The 17,007-nt window shown below is 57.9% G+C and overlaps 2 protein-coding genes across 9 annotated transcripts; one reads left to right on the top strand and one right to left on the bottom strand.

The window, feature by feature from the left end:
• Positions 1–8,352: 8,352 nt before the first annotated feature.
• On the bottom strand, positions 8,353–13,509 carry FIZ1 (FLT3 interacting zinc finger 1). 6 transcript variants are annotated; one of them, XM_027514784.1, is made up of 4 exons: positions 12,373–13,365; positions 12,140–12,240; positions 11,480–11,837; positions 8,353–10,619 (listed from the first exon to the last, which is right to left on the bottom strand). In XM_027514784.1, exons 2-4 carry the CDS (start codon positions 12,217–12,219, stop codon positions 9,432–9,434), a joined length of 1,626 nt encoding a protein of 541 aa, XP_027370585.1. In that variant the 5' UTR covers positions 12,220–12,240; positions 12,373–13,365; the 3' UTR covers positions 8,353–9,431. The 6 variants fall into 6 exon arrangements, with proteins under 6 accessions (XP_027370585.1, XP_027370587.1, XP_027370586.1 ...); XM_027514786.1 differs by having other exon boundaries at positions 12,136–12,240; XM_027514785.1 differs by having other exon boundaries at positions 13,277–13,356.
• Positions 13,410–16,991, top strand: ZNF524 (zinc finger protein 524). Of its 3 annotated transcripts, none has more exons than XM_027514792.1 (2): positions 13,410–13,490; positions 15,925–16,991. In XM_027514792.1, exon 2 carries the CDS (start codon positions 15,964–15,966, stop codon positions 16,759–16,761), a length of 798 nt encoding a protein of 265 aa, XP_027370593.1. In that variant the 5' UTR covers positions 13,410–13,490; positions 15,925–15,963; the 3' UTR covers positions 16,762–16,991. The 3 variants fall into 3 exon arrangements, with proteins under 3 accessions (XP_027370593.1, XP_027370592.1, XP_027370591.1); XM_027514791.1 differs by lacking the exon at positions 13,410–13,490 and adding an exon at positions 13,539–13,837; XM_027514790.1 differs by lacking the exon at positions 13,410–13,490 and adding an exon at positions 13,832–14,197.
• Positions 16,992–17,007: the final 16 nt, after the last annotated feature.

Consider the following 17,007-nt stretch of genomic DNA (forward strand, 5'->3'; position numbering starts at 1 on the left):
TAAGCCTTCCCCCCGGAAACCCGGCTCCTCGTCCGCGCCTGGAAGGGGAAAAGGCTGGCGGGGAGGCCGGAAGCGGGTGGACGGGGGGACCCAGGAGGCGGGGACGCAGGGCGGCTCGGACGCCTGGGTCCTCTAAGGGGAGGGGGCTGAGGGCCCGTCCTCTGCCTCCAGGAGGTCAGCCCCCACCTCTCACAACACACACACACACCCACACCCACCCACACACACACACACACCCATTCATTCCTTCAACACATGCACATTCATCAGGTCCTGTCTGCGCCAGGCACTGTGCGGGGCGAGGCGGGTGGCCGGGAAAGATGGTGAATGCGGCCCTGAGTGACAGGCGACGGAAAAGTCTCCGCAATCGGGACGGGAACCTGGCTGCAGCCGTCACGCGGCTGCCTGAGAAGGCGACGTTCCCTCTGTGAGCCTCAGTCTCGCCCTCCGTGATTAACCCCCCCGTGGCTATCCACTTGACGCTAAGAAACCAGTTACTCATTGTGCTACGTACTTTCACTCCATCCGAAGCCACCGGTGTTTACTGAGCACCTACTATGAGCTAGCTCTGTCCTTGGTGCTGGAGCTGAAGTAGCTAAGACAGAGGCCACCGGACCCAGTGCACAGGGAGCTCCCGGTCTGACGGAGCAGGAGACAGTCACAGGCCCTCCTGCCCTCCTGGAGAGTGTGCTCCAAGGCAGGAAACAGGATGCCGTGGGATTACCGGAGCAGACTCGCCTCTGAGTGAGAGTGACCCCTGAGGGCTTCCTGGAGGCAACAGTGTTTCTGCTGAAACCCGCAGGATGAAAACCAAGAGTTAGAAATGGGAAGAGGAGCAAATGGAAATAGGAAAGAAATATACCAGCGCTACTCAGAAACATGCCAGGAGAGGTGTCTGTATCAGGTTAATCGTTGCAGTATTGTGCCTTGCTTCAAAACAGGGGAAGTGAACTAAATGCCCATTGGTCAGGGATTTGAGTGATAAATCTACCCAGAAGAATGCTGTGTGTTCATAAAAGAAAGAACAAAGAAGTTTGCTGTGTAAAAATATGGAAAGGTTCCAAGTGATAACAGAGAAAAATTTGGAAGACGGAGCACAGCTTGCCCGGTTTGCACTTATCAGCAGGCTGTGTCTGGGTGAACTGGGAGAACCGGGAGGAGAGCAAAGAGCTCGCAACATTGTCTAACTCCCAGGACTGAAAGTGCCTACACTCTCTCCTTTTGCACTTTTGGAACTTGAAACCATAGTGAATGTGTTCCACACTTCACAAAGTATGGGATGAAATGAAAATAAATGATGACTTACAATGTAAGTGCTTTACAAACACAAACCCATTTGTTCCTCTTCGTGTTCAGTTCAGTTCACTTCAGTCACTCAATCATGTTAGACTCTTTGCAACCCCATGAATTGCAGCACGCCAGGCCTCCCTGTCCATCACCAACTCCCAGAGTTCACCCAGACTCATGTCCATGGAGTCGGTGATGCCATCCAGCCATCTCATCCTCTGTCGTCCCCTTCTCCTCCTGCCCCCAATCCCTTCCAGCCTGTTAGGAAGTGGGTAACATTACTCTCCCATTTCACAGAGCAGTAAAGTGAGGTCCTGAGAGTTTCAAAGTGGTGGGTCTAAGTCTCTATCTCACAAAGAGATGAGAGAGATGATAGTGGGTCGATAATGCTGTATTTTAAGGATCAAAAGTCTAAACACATCCATGGAAACAATAAGCACCAAATTTGGGGTAGGGTGACCTCTGAGAAGGGAGAGGCAGTCAGGGGAGGGGAAAGATCTATGCAGTCAGGAGTACCTTATGTTTTAAAACTAGTAGTCAATATATGAATGTGTGTGTGTGTATATTTTTATTTGTTAAAATACACATAACATAAAATTTACCACTTTAGAGACTTCCCTGGTGGTCCAGTGGTTAGGACTCTGGGCTTCCACTGCAGGGGGTGTGGGTTCGACACCTGGTTGGTGAACTAAGATCCCACATACTTTGCGGTACAGCCAAAAAATAAAAAATAAAAATTTACTATTTTAGCCAATTGGAACTGTGTACAATTCAGTGAAATTAAGAACATTCACAAAGTTGTACAATCAACTCCAGTGTCTAGTTCCAGGACTTTTTTATCACCCTGGACAGAAACCCAGATCTATTAATCTGTTACTCCCCATTCCCTTCTCCCCTCAGCTCCTGGCAACCAATAATCGTCTTTCTGTCTCTATGGGCTTCTCTACTGTGGCTGTTTCATATCAGTTGAGTCATCCAGTGTGCAGTCCTTTATGACTGGCTTCTTTCACTTACAGTGTTTTCCAGGTTCATCCATGTGTAGCCTGTGTCAACACCTCATTCTTTTTGATTTAATTATTTTTGGCAGCACTGGGTCTTTGCTGTGGTGCACTGGCTTCCCATTGCAGTGGCTTCTCTTGTTGCGGAGCACAGGCTCTGGGCATGCAGGCTTCAGTAGTTGCAGTTCATGGGCTCTAGAGCACAGGCTCAATAGTTGTGGTTCAAGGGCTTAGCTGCTCCATGGTATGTGGAATCTTCTCAGACCAGGGATTGAACACGTGTCCCTTGCATTGGCAGGCCAATTAGTATCCATGTGTCACCACGTATGTGTGCTGTGTGTCCAATGCTTCATTCTTTTTATGGCTGAGTAATATTCCATGCGAAGAGTTGACTCATTGGAAAAGACTTGATGCTGGGAGGGATTGGGGGCAGGAGGAAAAGGGGACGACAGAGAATGAGATGGCTGGATGGCATCACTGACTCAATGGATGTGAGTCTGAGTGAACTCCGGGAGTTGGTGATGGACAGGGAGGCCTGGCATGCTGCGATTCATGGGGTCGCAGAGAGTTGGACACGACTGAGCGACTGAACTGAACTGAACTGAATATTCCATGTATGGGTTACTGTATTTTGTTTACCCATTCATTTGTTCATGAACCTTAGGTAGTTTCTACCTTTGGACTCTTGTGAACAGTACTGTTAGGAGCATTCGTTACGTGTAAAGTTTTTGTTTTAATGGCTGTTTTCAATTCTTTTGGGTACATACCTAGGTGTGTGTGCTATTATTTTATTATATATATTTTAAGGCCTTAAAGTATTTTTTCCTAAATAAAAGAAAGAAACGAATTCAGGAATGAAGGTGAGGGAAAGCAGTTTCAGAGGGATCAGCGTGCTGTCCATATGTGCAGGCGGCGGCCGTGGGAATCCGTGCCTTGAGGGGACACGTGGGGCCTTGGATGGGGGCATGGCGAGAGCCGCACGAGCAAGGACGTCCGGCCTCCCAGTCCAGGCTGAAGGCCGGACGCATTACGAGTGTACTGAGGAGCTATTGAAAAGGTTTTAAACTGGAGAGTCACATGATCCGATTAGTGTTTTAGAGAAATTCCTGTGGGACCCGCGCGGAGGCCCGGCCGGATGCAGGGGAGACGGAGGAGAGGAGCAGGGAGGGGCGGGGCCCAGGTCCAGGTGCGTGAGGAGGCCTGGACTGGGCCGGCTCGGGTTGGGGGCGGGGTTCCCGGACAGGGGGCGGGACCGGCTCGGGCTTGGGGCGAGGTCCGCGGGCCGGGGGCTGGGCCGGCTCCGGCAGGGGGCGGGACCGGCTCGGGCTGGGGGCGGTGTCCCCGGGCAGGGGGCGGGGCCGGCTCGGGCAGGGGTAGGGGGCGGGGTCCCGGGCAGGGGGCTGTGTCCCTGGCCTGGGGGCGGGCCTGGTGCTGATTGGCCCAGCGCTGCCCTTCTGGGTGCTACTCCCGCCGCCGCCGCCTCCTCATTGGCTTCCCTGCATCGCGGCCCCGCCCCTCCCTGGAGTCCTGCCTCCAGCACCCGGAAACCGCAATCACTTTTGCTCCCGCGCTGAACACTGTCCCGGGGCTCTCACCTCTTCCTCCTCACCTACCTCACCTACACCCCCCGCTCCCCGCCCTACCTACCTGAACCCTGGAGCCTCCGTTAACGGGTTCCAGCCTTTCTCCCTCTGCTCCATCCTCACCGCGCTCTTGGCTCGTTCACTCTCAGGGCCTTTGCACGCGCACTTTTCTGCCTGGAATGCTCTTCTCCTAGGTCGTCGTGTCCGACTCTGTGACCCCATGGACTGTAGCCCGCCACGCTCCTCTGTCCATGGGATTCTCCAGGCAAGAATACTGCAGTGGGTTGCCATTTCCTTCTCCAGGGGATCTTCCCAACCCAGGGATCGAACCCGCTTCTCCTGCACTGCAGGCGGATTCTTTACACCTGGGAAGCCCTCTCCTGGGTTACCATCATGTTTTCCTTACTTCCGTCGTTTCTTACAGATCTCCTCAGAGACATCTGTCCCGTCCACCTTAGCTCAGGTAGCCATTTTGGGAATTCCCTGGCAGCCCAGTGGTTAGGACTTTGCGCCTCCATGGCAGAGGCATCGGTTTGATCCCTCATGGGGGAACTGTGATCCCTCCCACAAGCTGCGCAGCGCGTTCAAATAAATAAATAAAATTAAGAGCTCTCCTGTCACCATCTAGTCCTTTCTTGGCCCTAATTTTCAACATTGTACGTATTACAAATATTAGTCTGTGTATCAGTTGCCCACTGATTGTCTATTTCCCCTTTCACTGGAATATAAACGCCCGAGGGCGGGGGTTTCTTCACCTGTTTGTTTACCTGTTTTACCCTAGTGAGCGTCGCACGTCGAGCAATATTTGTAGGTGAATAAAGAGGGCCGAGGGGCTTCCCAGGCGGCGCTAGTGGTAAAGAACCCACTTGCCAATGCAGGAGACGTTCAGAGACGCAAGTTCGATCCCTGGGTGGGGAAGATCCCCTGGAGGAGGGCATAGCAACGCACTTCAGTACTCTTACCTGGAAAATCCTTTGATCGAGGAACCTGGCGGGCTACAGTCCAGGGGGTCGCAAAGAGTGGGACACGACTGATAGCGCGCACACAAAGAGGGACGCGAGGTGAGAAGGACGCGGTTTTGCAGTTGAGGCGCCCCGGAAGGGAAGACTACCATGGGGAGCGGGGAGATGCGGAGCGCAGGTGAGCGGGTCTGCGCGCGGGAGTCAGCGCCGCCCACAGAGGCGTGGGAGTCGCCGGCGTCTGGCTAGTAAGTGATGCTCCGGAATAGCTGAGATCGCCCCCAGGGTAAAACCCACCCTTTCAGCCTCTGAGCCTCAATGAGCACATCGATAAAATGGGGTCTCCGTGTCGCGAGTAGGGGACCAGGTCCAGGCCACCCCTGGCACTGGGGAGCATTCGGGAAAGGGGGTGAGTTCCTTTCGCTACCGTCTCAGAAGAGAAAGGATTGGTGTGCAGGTGAGGTGGGAGGGAGGTCCCTATTCATCACCCTACTGCCAGGCGGGCGTCTCCATGACAACCCTGGCACGTTTCCAGGCCCTCGGCTCTGCAGGCCGAGCGGGTCTCCAAGTGGGCAGGTCTTGTCCCTGGGGGCGGTACCTGTACCTAAGGAGGTGGGTCTTGTTTTTCCAACTCGGAGGAATATGTGTATATATATATATATTACCTCAAATGGGTGAGTCTGCTTCCCCTTGCTGAATAGTGGGGGTAGAGAGGAGAGGTTGAGCATTCCCAGGGGCCGACCTGCCACCTTTCCAAGTGGGCACGTGTGGATCTCCAGGCAAAACGTCTTTCTTGAATGACAAACTCCCACTTCTTTGCTCTCAAACTTATTTCCTTCCTTTAAATGTTTTTTTCTGTGTGAAGTATAAGACGTATCGGTGTAAAGGGCATGATAAAAACGCACAATTTAACAAAGAATTATAAAATAATCATCAGATTAAGAAAAGGAGTGTTGGCAGCCGCCCCAGAGCCCCATAGAAGGTTCCACTATGTCCCACCCCGAGCTTAACCCATCTATCCACACTGTTGTGAGTTTTACAGGGGAAAATAAAAGTTTTCCTCTAGATGGCTCATACCAACAGGGTGTCCTAAACAACATTACAGTTCAGTTTTGCTGCTTCCATGTGGTAGATACGAAAAGGGACTCTACCTATCTGGTTTCTTAGGCCTGGCTTCTTTGTAACTTTCCCTTGTGAAACTGTGTGTCTCTGTACTCATGCATTATCTTCCTGTATAGTGTTTATGGATTTATCTGGCTGGGTTGGGTCTTTGTTAGGGCAGGTTCCTTGTGGCATGTGGGCTTAGGTGCTCAAGACATGTGGGATCTTAGTTCCCCCACTGGGGATGGAACCTGTGTCCCCTGCATTGCAAGGCAGATTCTTAACAACTGGACCTTCAAGGAAGTCCCTATAGTATTTCATAGCATAATATCTGTTGTTGTTGTTGTTCAGTCGATAAGTCACGTCCAACCCTTTTGCAACTATGTGGACCCATGTAGTCCACCAGGCTCCTCTGTCTATGGGGATTCTCCAGGCAAGAACACTGGAGTGGGTTGCCATTTCCTTTTCCAGGGGATCTTCCCAACCCAGGGATTGAACCCCGGTCTCCTGCATTGCAGGAGGATTCCTCGCCATCCCGGTCACGAGGGAAGCCTGGATAAATATACCACCTTTTATTTATTCACTGTATTGGTGATGAATGTCTTAGTCCATTCAGGCTGGTATAACAAAATACCACAGACTGGGTGGCTTATAAACAACAGAAGTTTATTGCTCACAGTTCTGGAACCTGAAAGTCCAAGGTCAAGGTGCCAGCATTTGCCTTCTGCTGAGGGTCCTTGTTCACTGCTGTGCCTTCTCGCTGTGTCCTCATGGGGTGGAAGGGGCTACAGTCTCTCTGGAGTCCCTTCAGTTACAAAGAAGCCCTTTATGAGGCATGAATCCCATTCGTGGGGGCTCCACCCTCATGACTTAAGCACCGTCCAAAGGCCCCCACCTCCAAATACCATCACATTCATTGGGTACTAAGATTTCAACATAAGAATTTTGTGGAACACACTCAGATCATATCAATGAGTATTTCAGTGGTTCTGAGTTCAAGGTTTCTCTAGGGTTCATGCCTATCAATAGCAGAGCCTTATTAAAGCTTGCCATTGAGGGCAGGAGAAGGGGTCAAGAGGATGAGATGGTTGGATGGCATCACTGACTCAATGGACAGGAGTCCGAGCAGACTCTGGGAGATAGTGGAGGACAGGGAAGCCTGGCGTGCTGCAGTTCGTGAGGTCAGACATGACTTAGCGACTGAACACCACCACCTCCCAAGCATCTCAAATTTAAGAAGCTCAAGATGGCACTCGTGACCCCCTAGCCACTACCTAAACTTGCTTTCTCTACGTTTTTGGCCCTACCATGAAACCAGCCCCCGCCCGGATTCCTCCCTTTCCATTAAACACACGCACACACACAACACACCCTCCCACATCCCACCTCCAGGATTCATCTCGGGGCCCCCCCAGCTCTGTCCACCGCTCGGCTCCAAGCCTGCACGTCTCTCTCCTGGTGGACTGCAGAAGCCTGCTCTGCATTTCCTCAGCCCCCTTCTCCACTCAGCAGCCAGAGGGACCCTTGGAAAGTGCAGCATCAGTCACATCCCTTCACACTTACAGTCGTGCTTATCTGTGTCCACGGAGCACAGCCAGATGCCTATGTCAGCCAAGGGTCTGCATGCCCTGACTCCTGCTCACCTCTCCACCTCCTCTCACCACCCCCTCCCCTCCTGTGCTTACCTAGCTGTCCACTTGGCCGGCCCCTCCCCACCCTTCTGGTCTCAGATCAGGTGTCACCTCTGCAGAGAAACACCCCTGCTCCCCACACCAGACCACTCCACCTACGGTGACACAGCCCAGCCATTTGTTTTCTTAGGGAGTAATTTTGTTCGCTGCTGGATTCCCAGGGGGAATTACAGTGCCTGGCACTCAGTATAGGAATAAAATTTAGTGTGTAGAAGACAGTGTGGAAAGTCTGCTCACTCTCAGATGGGCGGATCCTAATCTAGGGTAAGGACTCTAAGGGACGTATTTGGTTGCCTGGGAGACAGCACCTAAGGGGCGGGGCCTTTAGGTGTTTAGGGGGCGTGTGCTGTGGGATTGAGGGTTTCTAAAGCGTGTGTCTGGTCCCAGGGGCCATGTCCATCCGTTGGGGATGGGTTTTGCTTTTCAGAGGCAGGGTTCCACCCGGATGAGATCTAAACCATCCCTGACATTAAAAGGGTCATACACTGGGACTGGCAGTGTCCAGTGGTTAAGCCTCCACGCGCCCAGTGTAGGGGACACGGGTTCGATCCCTGATCGGGAAAATTAAGATTCTCACATGCCACGAGGTGGCAGGCAGTCTCTGTGAGGGAGTGGAGGACTCGAATGTCTCCGGCGAAAGGAAAGCTCTGTCTTTGTCTGTCTCCCTGCCCTAATTCAGGGAGGGAGAAGCCCCCACGTCCCTAAAAACCAAGGATCAGGACATGAGACGGGAGTGGCTGAAAGGACAGCGTTTATTGGGGTCCAGGAGAAGCTAGGGAGTGGGGCGAGGAGGCGAGGTCAAGGCTCACAGGGGACATCCCCCCAGCCAAATCCCCCTTCCCCTTGGCGCTGGGAAGAACACAGAGACAAACTGACAAGAGATGGAAAGACAGGTGCTACAGCAGAGCGAGGGATACCCCGGTGAACCCCACGCCCCACTCTTGAGCTCACAGAGAGGGGAATGACGTGGACCGGCCCCCACGCTGGAGGGAGGGGAGGAATGTCTGCCGTATTCACTCTGAGGAGGTGGGGCGCAGGCCACAACCCGCACCAGCCCATTCCAGTGGGCAGTGGGTGGAGTCTACGTGCATCCGGATCAGTCCATCCTACGGGGGCGGGGGGTGTCGGATTCTGAACCAGCCTATTCTAAGTTTTGAGGGGCGAGGAAGATCATTAGGGTCCATCCATTCCGCAGTAGGGGAGTGAGACCGGGCAACTACCCTGGTCCTCTTTCCACACAGGGTATAAGTGACAGGGGAGGAGGCAGATTCCGGCTATATCTGTTATCTGGGGGCACCAGTGACTCCTGGTGGGTAGCATTTGGGGGGGATCCAGGGAAATCCGGGGACATGGTTGCCCCCATTCTCCAGATCTAGGTGGTTGGAATGATGGCTCTTAGGAAGAGGGGCAGTCTTCCCTGGGGTGGGGAAGGGGGTGCCCATCTTTTATTATTAGGGCCCTCAAGAGGAGAAGGACTTGTGGAGACCCCTTTGTCATCCCCAGGTCCCCACATCTTAGAGGCCGATTGACTTGGGGGTGGTCAGCACGTGTTCCAGGGGCCTCGAGGTTAGGAGTCTCTCCATAGATCCCAGACCCTTGAGGTTAGTCTTGCCGCCCACCAGCTCAGGGGCCCGTGCAGGTGCTGGGTGGTCCCCTGTCCTCCAGCCAGGGTCCCCTCTTCCCAGGGCTCGTGCCTGGCTCTGGAGGGCCAGTGGGGGGCCTCCCTCGTGGTCCCTAGGTCCCCGGGGCCGGGCCCTGAGTCCAGCCCGCCGGGGAGGGGAGGTCGGACAGCGGGGCGCAGGCCTGGCCGCTTCAGTCCATGCCCCGGTGCAGCTTCAGGTGTCTGGAGAGGTTGCTGAGCGTGATGAAGCCCTTGCCGCAGACGTGGCAGGGGAAGGGCCGCTCGGCGCCGTGCAGCAGCCGGTGGCGCTTGAGGTAGCACTCGTGACGGAAGAACTTGCCGCACTCCAGGCACGGGAACGGCTTCTCGCCCGTGTGCACCAGCACGTGCCGCTCCAGGTCGCGCGGCGAGCGGAACAGCTTCTCGCACTCGGAGCAGCCGAAGATCTTCTTGCCGCGGCCTGAGGCAGACGCGGGCTCCCCGGACGGAGACTCCCCCTCGCGGGCAGGCGCTGCCACCGCCTCTGCGCCGCCCGCGCCTGCGCCCGCGCCCGCGCCCTCGCCGTGGCTGGCGCGCCGGTGCTCCTCCAGGGCCGCCAGCGCCGCGTATAGTGCCCCGCAGTGGCCGCAGCCGTAGGCCGCGGGGCCCGAGTGCGCCTCCAGGTGGCTGGCCAGCGCCGCCGCCGACGCGAAGAAGGTCCCGCAGTCGCACTGGTACAGCGTGTCTTCCGACGGCTCCGCGGGCGCCTCGCCGCCGCCCTCGGGGAGCAGCACCCCCAGCTCAGGTACGCCGCCCCCGGCGCGGCCCAGGAGCAGCCCGCCGTCCCAGGCTGGCTGAGCCTCGCCGCCCTCGCCGGCGGCCCCGGGGGCCCAGGCCTGAGCCGGGGGCGCGCCAGGGCCCTGCAGGTCGTGGGTCAGCTTGTGCCGCTCCAGCAGCGCGGGCGCGTTGAAGTCGCGCTCGCAGCGCGGGCACTTGAAGGGCTTCACGTCGGTGTGCGCCGCCCAGTGGGCCGCCAGCTCACGGCCCTGGTCGAAGCGCCGCGCGCACGCGCCACAAGCGAACGGGGGCAGGGAGGCCGCCGCTGCAGCCGCCGCGGCCTCAGCCAGCCCCCAGCCCCCCGCGCCGGCGCCTGCCCCCTCTGGACCCTCGCCGCCGGCACCGCCCCCGCCCGCCCCTGAGCCCCCGCACACCGAGCAGGGCCCCACGTTGCAGCAGACCGAGCAGGGCGCGCTCAGGGCGGGCAGGCCTGCGCCGGGCTGCAGCGGGGACGGGAGCGCCCCACGATGCTGGCGCTTGAGGTGGCGGCCCAGGCTGGAGCGCGAGGAGAAGCGGAGCTCACAGACGAGGCAGCAGTAGGGCTTCTCACCAGTGTGGACGACCTGCAAGGGCAGGAGGGAGAGCCCGGCAGGGCTGAGAGTCTGGCCCCGGGGACAGAGTCTTGGCCTCCCGAAGGGACGCGGGGGAAGCCTCCGGCCAGGTCCACCGGGCCAGGATCTAGCTGCGACCCTCTCATTCTCTGCGTCCAGCCATTGTCCGCATTCTTTTGGTCCCTCCAGCCTCAGGACTGGCTGTTCCCTTTTCCTGATATGCTGTTCGCACGGCGAATTCCTGCTTTTCCTTCAGGTCTCAGCTGCACCATCACCTTGCCCTGACTTTCCTACCTTGTCTAGTAGCCCAGAGCTTTCCCCCTTTTCTCCTTCACAGCAGATGGTTATTAGTGCTGTTGCTGTTTTAACTTCCTTCCCCAAATCTCTTCCTTTCTAGATCACCCTCGCCTGTGAATTTGCTGATTGTCTACCTGGCTATGGGCCACTTTCAATGGAATGTAAGTTCTCCGAAGGCACGGACTTTATTGATTTCATCCTGGTAGCCCCGGGGTTGGGAACTGGGAAATCAGTTGATAGATAATTGCTGAGTAAAGGAATTAAGTTCATATATGGTAAATCTATCTGAAAAACGGTACGGGAAGATGAACACAAAGTTGCAGATGCTGGCATATGAGCAGAAGCACAGGACAGGGGAGGGGCAGATTTACTGTGAATATTTTAGTTCCTGGGTTGGGTGGTGACTCAAAGAGAAACACCTCATGGTTTCACTGGTCAGGATGCTTTGATGGGGAGGGAGGGAGAGAGAAATTCTCAGGGGCCAGCTGTCTGCTACTGCCCACAGTGGGTCTCCGGGACTCTGAGGGCAAGTCCAGCACAGCGAGGCCAGCCTAGGGCCGGCCTGCAGGACTCACCTGGTGATGCAGCAGGCCGGTGGAGTCTCGGAACCCCTTGGGGCAGGCGGAGCAGCGGTAGGGTCGCTCGCCGGTGTGCGAGCGCAGGTGGTTGGCCAGGTTGAAGCTGTGCTTGAAGCCCTTGCCGCAGCGCGGACACGCGTGGGGTTTGAGCGCAGTGTGCCGAGCGAAGTGGCGCCGCAGATCCGAGCGGTAGCGAAAGCTCTTGCCACACTCACTGCAGTGAAACGGGACGCGGGGGGCAGCAGCGGGCGGAGCCGGGCCCGGGGCCGGGGCCCGGGCGGGGAGCGGGGGAGCTGGCAGCGGCGCGTCATCCATGGCGGCGCGGTGCAAGGGCAGTGGCGGGTGGGGGCTCTCTCTGGAGCAGGGAGACATGGAGCGGGGTGAGGGAGTCACCTCCCCATCAGCCTCCCCAATTAGGCTCCTTGGACTCAGAGACCAGCCACTTGTCCCTAGAAACCCAGGGGACTAACTCCTAAACCACGCCCATCTGTCAAAGGCCACACCCACTGCTCTTAAAACCCCTCCCACTCTCCTTGGACCCCCGCCCCCCACTCATCTGCCTATCTTCCCAATCACTTCTAAGCTGGACTCCCACCCTGCTCCAAGCCCCACCCACTGTGGTTAAGCCCCGCCCACTCGCACTCAGGCCCCACCTACTCCTTCCAAAGTCTCCTTGTTCCCGAAGGCTGTTGTATTTCTGAAAGCCACCCCCTCTCTTCTTTGAAGATGAAAGTCATCTTCGGAGGAAGGCTGACATTCTTAGCCAGTGAGAGAACAAAGATTTTGGGTTAAGGGCATATGAATCAACCTTCCAGGGTGACCATGACTATCCTCGAAAAAACCAACCGATTCTATTTCCATCCACAAAATAGGATACTAGGAGGACCTACCTCAGGAGGTGGTGAGGACTAAGCAAAATTGTGGCCACACGCGCCAAGTGCTTACTGACCGCACAGCAAAGATTCAACAGCTAAGCTGTTTTGATTAATTGCTGTCTGCTACATTCCTCCGAGCTTCCTCTTGAAGTCCCCATCTCTTCTCCAAGATCCACCTCCTAAATCCCGCTTTTTCCTTAAGCTCAGGCTTTATGTAAACCCCTTCTTTCCAAGGCCCCATCACTCTCCCTCTCTTGCCACCTCAGCCGTTCCTCTCTGACACTCTCCCCATCTTCTCTAAGTCATTTCACCTGCAGTTATAAAGACTTGCTATTTCCACTAAAGACGCCCCCAAATTACACGCTTAAACCCCACCCCCCTCCACTATGCCCATCACTTTCTGAAAGCTTCATCCCTCGACAAACTCCACCCCTTCTCCTAGCTCCTCCCACCTCCACACTGAACCCTTTTCCCCACTCAGCCTCAGTGGGGACCCTTCAACCTAGGGCCCGCCTACCAGTCTCCCGGAGCCACGCCCCTTCGTCAAACCTCGCCCCTTGCCCAAGCTCCTCCCACTTCGACCACAGTCCCGCCCACTCCCCAAACCACGCCCACTCAGCCTCCTCGTAGCCATCACTCCGCCCCGGCGCCGCTAAGTCCCGCCTCCTCCCCACCCAGTCGCCCGCGGGGCTGGCCCCCCTCCCCAGTCTGCTCGGGGACCCAGGCCCCGAGAGCCGGCCTTTTGTGCCCCTCCCCCCTGTCCCTGAGGTGCGGGCCCGGGAGCCCGAGGCGGGGGCAGGTCTGGCTGGGCCCGCGGCCCGGCGAGTCCACCTTGCTCGCTCGGAGCGGGGTTTCTGGAGCCCTGAGGCGGCCCCGGGAGGCCGGGAAAGTCAGTCGGCTTTCCTCTTTAATTACTTACACCTCCCTCTGGGCGCCGACATTTTGGGCAGCGGGGGTAGCGTCACTTCCACCCGGGGGGCCCCTCGACTTCCGCCTCGGCTCCCTTCTCCCCCTCACTCCCCCTTCCTCCCGCCTTCTTGGCTTCCCTCCTCCCCGCCGCCCTCCCTTCTCCTTCTTTCCCGTCCCTTTCCCAGCTGCTGGAGGGTAGAGAAGCCAGGGCGGCGCCATCTTGGGTGAGGGCATGGGGAAGGGGCGGGACTTAGGGTGACCCTCGGCACCATACAGACTATGGGCAACAAGCTACGAGCGCGCGGCCTCATCCCGGCGTTGTCGACGCTGGTGGGTGTTAACAAAGATGAGGGCAGATTTGATTCCCTCGTCGCAGCCTCAGGCTTCTCCTGGGTAGGACGTCGAGTTGCATCAGGAAAAAACAGACATTGAAGTTCGCCGCCTGCGACAGAGACAGAAGGAAAGAGCGGGCTCCATCTTGTGCTTTACTCTTCCAGTGGGCTTTGAAGCCCGTCGGGCGCCATGTTAACTACGGGAACCCGCCGCCATTTTCCCGCTTCTCCTCCTTTTGGTACCTTTCTTTTATTGGGTCACCCGGCTGGGTCCTTTGTGGGAGAATGATATTTCTGTTTGTGTAGGATGTGTTGGTACGGTAATTTTTTACCGCTCGGGGCCAGCGAGAGCGGCGGGTGCTCAGGAGCGGCCTGCCGATGGGGACGTGAACGGCCCTTAGGACCCAGCGCGTGCCCTTTGTTCCCCGCGGGCTGAGCCTGGCCGGGCGGGGGCGCCGGGGGCGGGGCGTCCACTCCGAGGGGCGGGGCCGCGCGCGCGCCGCCGGGAGGCAGGGTCCCCCTCTCCCCCGCCCCTCCCGCACGCCGGCCTCGCGCCCCCGCGCGCGCACACTCGCGAGTCCAGGCGGCATGCAAATGAGGTACCCGAGAGGCGGGGGGCCCGGGTGGGGGGACGGGAGCGGGCGAGGGGAGACCCGGGGCCGTGCGCGCCTGGAGCGCGCCCCCCACCTGCTCCGGCTCGCGCGACCGCCGAGGCGCGCGCGCCGACCTCGCGCCCCGCCGAGCCGGCCCGCCTGGTCGCGCGCGCGCGCAGACCCCCTTCCTGGCTCGGCCTAGCCGTCCGCGGCTCGGCGCCGCTCATTGGCCGCCGCCCCCGCAGGGCCCGCCCCGCGCGGTCGGGGCCGCCGGCCGAGCGCGCGCCTGCGCCCCGGGTGGAGGAGGGCGAGGGTCTAGGCCCTGTTCCAGAGACCCGGGTTCTGGCCTAGGCACCCGCAACAGAGGGAGCCGTGTGGTCACGGAGAAGTGGCTGCCCTTCTGTGGGTCTCACTCTGGGTGCCTGCTCTAATGGGGTGCACCTGTGTCTCTCGCCCTGCACTTTAGTACACTCTTGTTCCCTGGTCCCAGGCCCTGGTGGTGTTGCTGATGGTAGATCGTTTGGTGCTTATTACAACTGGCAACTCTGCTATGTCCATTTTACAGAGGTGGGAACTTGCTCGGAGAGGCAAGGCCGCTTGCTAGTTAGCAGAGCTGGATTCAAACGCAGGGCTAAGGGACCTCATGAGGTCCCTTGGGCCCATTTCTTATTACTCCCTGAGACACCGGGGTCTCTGAGAACAAGTCCTGACCCGGCCGCTTACCAGTGGAGGGAGTTGGAACTTGTGCCTTCGTTTTCCAAATTTGCAAAAAGGAGGTGATACACCTTTATTCAGAGGGTTGGTGTAAAGCTTAGTTACAAGCCCTGATAAGAGCTAATATCTCCTAAGGACCTCTGTGTATGAAAGTGTTAGTCGCTCAGTCGTGTCCTACTCTTGTGACCCCATGGACTGTAGCCCGTCAGGCTCCTGGGTCCATGGGATTCTACAGGCAAGAATACTGGAGTGGGTTGCCATTCCCTTCTCCAGGAGATCTTCCTTACCCAGGGATGGAGCTCGGTTCCTCTGCATTGCAGGCTGATTCTTTACTGTCTGAGCCACCAGGGAAGCCCCCTGCGTACTGAACACTTTACGTATATTATCCTCATGGCACGTCTGTGCAAGTAGGTGGAAATACCCTGTTTTGGAAAGGCTTAGCTGGGGCTCAAAGAGGTGAGCGCCTTGCCCAAGGCCACCACACAGAGAGTGACAAGCTCAGGAATCTGAGCTCCAGAGCTCTGATCAAACCTCTGGCTCCAGAGCCCAGGCTCTTAACAGCTCTGACATACATCCTCATCCACAACTCAGGAACAGACAAGTCCCTTTCTTTTTTCTTCCAGTCCTGACACCCCGCCCCCCTTCTCTCACCTCGTCAGGAAGAGAGAGAAAACATTTCTGAGGCCTCGCTGGCTCTTCTCTCTGTTCTGAGGCTCAAATACTGGCCTGCACCCTCAGTTGGACTCTGTCCCCCCAGGAGTTGTTTTCTTTATTTTTGCTGGTTGACCCTGAATGTCTAGGAGGAGTCAGGGAGGTCTGGGAGACGGCTGTGGGGCTCAGGTGTTTAGCGACTGGTACAGAATTATCCTGCTATTTTACCCACTAGCTTGGCTTTAATTGCGCGTCCAAGCGGATGTCAGCCATGCCCTGGTCGCCGGACTGGAACCCAGGAAGTTGTCTGGGGTACTAGGGCTAGTCCAGACCACCCTGCATTGACGGCTGCCCCTCTCTTCTCTTAGCCCGGCTCCAGTGCCCAGACCCAAGTCCCCCACTGCTCAATGGACACCCCCAGCCCAGACCCGTGGCCTTCGCCTTTGCCTGAGGAAGAAGAGAAACCTCTGGCCTTACCGCCTCCTGTTCCCCGGGGCCGCCGAGGCCGAAGTCTTGGGGGGGCCACCTCCTCCCACCGGACGCTCAAGGCCTCCCTCCCGCGCAAGCGGGGTCGCCCTGCTAAGTCAGAGCAGGAGGCCCCCCTGGCACAGGGGGTGAGCGCCCCGGTGGGCAGCGGCGATAGCAGTGACCTCCTGCTGATCGATGATCAGGGTGTGCCCTACACGGTCTCCGAAGGGTCAGTGGCCGGCGGGCCCGAGAGCTCCGGCCCCGGCCCTAAGAAGGCGCCGCACTTCTGCCCGGTGTGCCTTCGGGCCTTCCCCTACCTCTCCGACCTGGAGCGTCACAGCATCTCACACTCAGAGCTGAAGCCGCACGAGTGCAAGGATTGCGGCAAGACCTTCAAGCGGTCCAGCCACCTGCGGCGGCACTGCAACATCCATGCGGGCCTGCGGCCCTTCCGCTGCCCGCTCTGCCCCCGCCGCTTTCGAGAGGCGGGCGAGCTGGCCCACCACCACCGCGTCCACTCCGGCGAGCGCCCCTACCAGTGCCCGGTGTGCCGGCTGCGCTTCATGGAGACCAACACGCTCCGGCGCCACGCCAAACGCAAGCACCCCGAGGCCATGGAGGCACCTCTGTGTCCTCCGGACCCAGAGCCTGAAGCGCAGTGGGACGACGACGGTATCCCGGCCACGGCAGGGGCCGACGACGACGAAGAAGAGCTGGAGGGGAAACAGCTGGCCTGACCCACACCCCCGGCCACCGCTCCCCCGGCCAGGTTTAGAGCTGGGTGTGCCGCGGGCGTGGGGCCTGGGCAGCGAGGCCGGGACACCTTGTCTGGTGGTCTTCCCATTGTGGGAGTGGGCTGAGGGTGCAGACCTCAACTTCTGGATCCTGCTGCCTTCTACCACCCTCCCCCGGACTGACAGGCCTGTGGAGGCAGGGACTGTGGAAATAAATCTCTGCCTACTGCCCACTGGTGTGTGTTCCCT

The sequence above is a fragment of the Bos indicus x Bos taurus genome, chromosome 18, assembly GCF_003369695.1.
Source record: "Bos indicus x Bos taurus breed Angus x Brahman F1 hybrid chromosome 18, Bos_hybrid_MaternalHap_v2.0, whole genome shotgun sequence".
Classification (NCBI taxonomy): Eukaryota; Metazoa; Chordata; class Mammalia; order Artiodactyla; family Bovidae; genus Bos; species Bos indicus x Bos taurus.

Coding starts and splice junctions, on each gene's coding strand:
- FIZ1 (XM_027514782.1), bottom strand. CDS start 13,500: ATGCCCTCACCCAAGATGGCGCCGCCCTGGCTTCTCTACCCTCCAGCA. Junction 11,838..13,276: donor GTCGGCGCCCAGAGGGAGGT/GTAAGTAATTAA, acceptor TCCCTGCTCCAG/AGAGAGCCCCCACCCGCCAC. Junction 10,620..11,479: donor CCGGCCTGCTGCATCACCAG/GTGAGTCCTGCA, acceptor CTGCCCTTGCAG/GTCGTCCACACTGGTGAGAA.
- ZNF524 (XM_027514792.1), top strand. CDS start 15,964: ATGGACACCCCCAGCCCAGACCCGTGGCCTTCGCCTTTGCCTGAGGAA.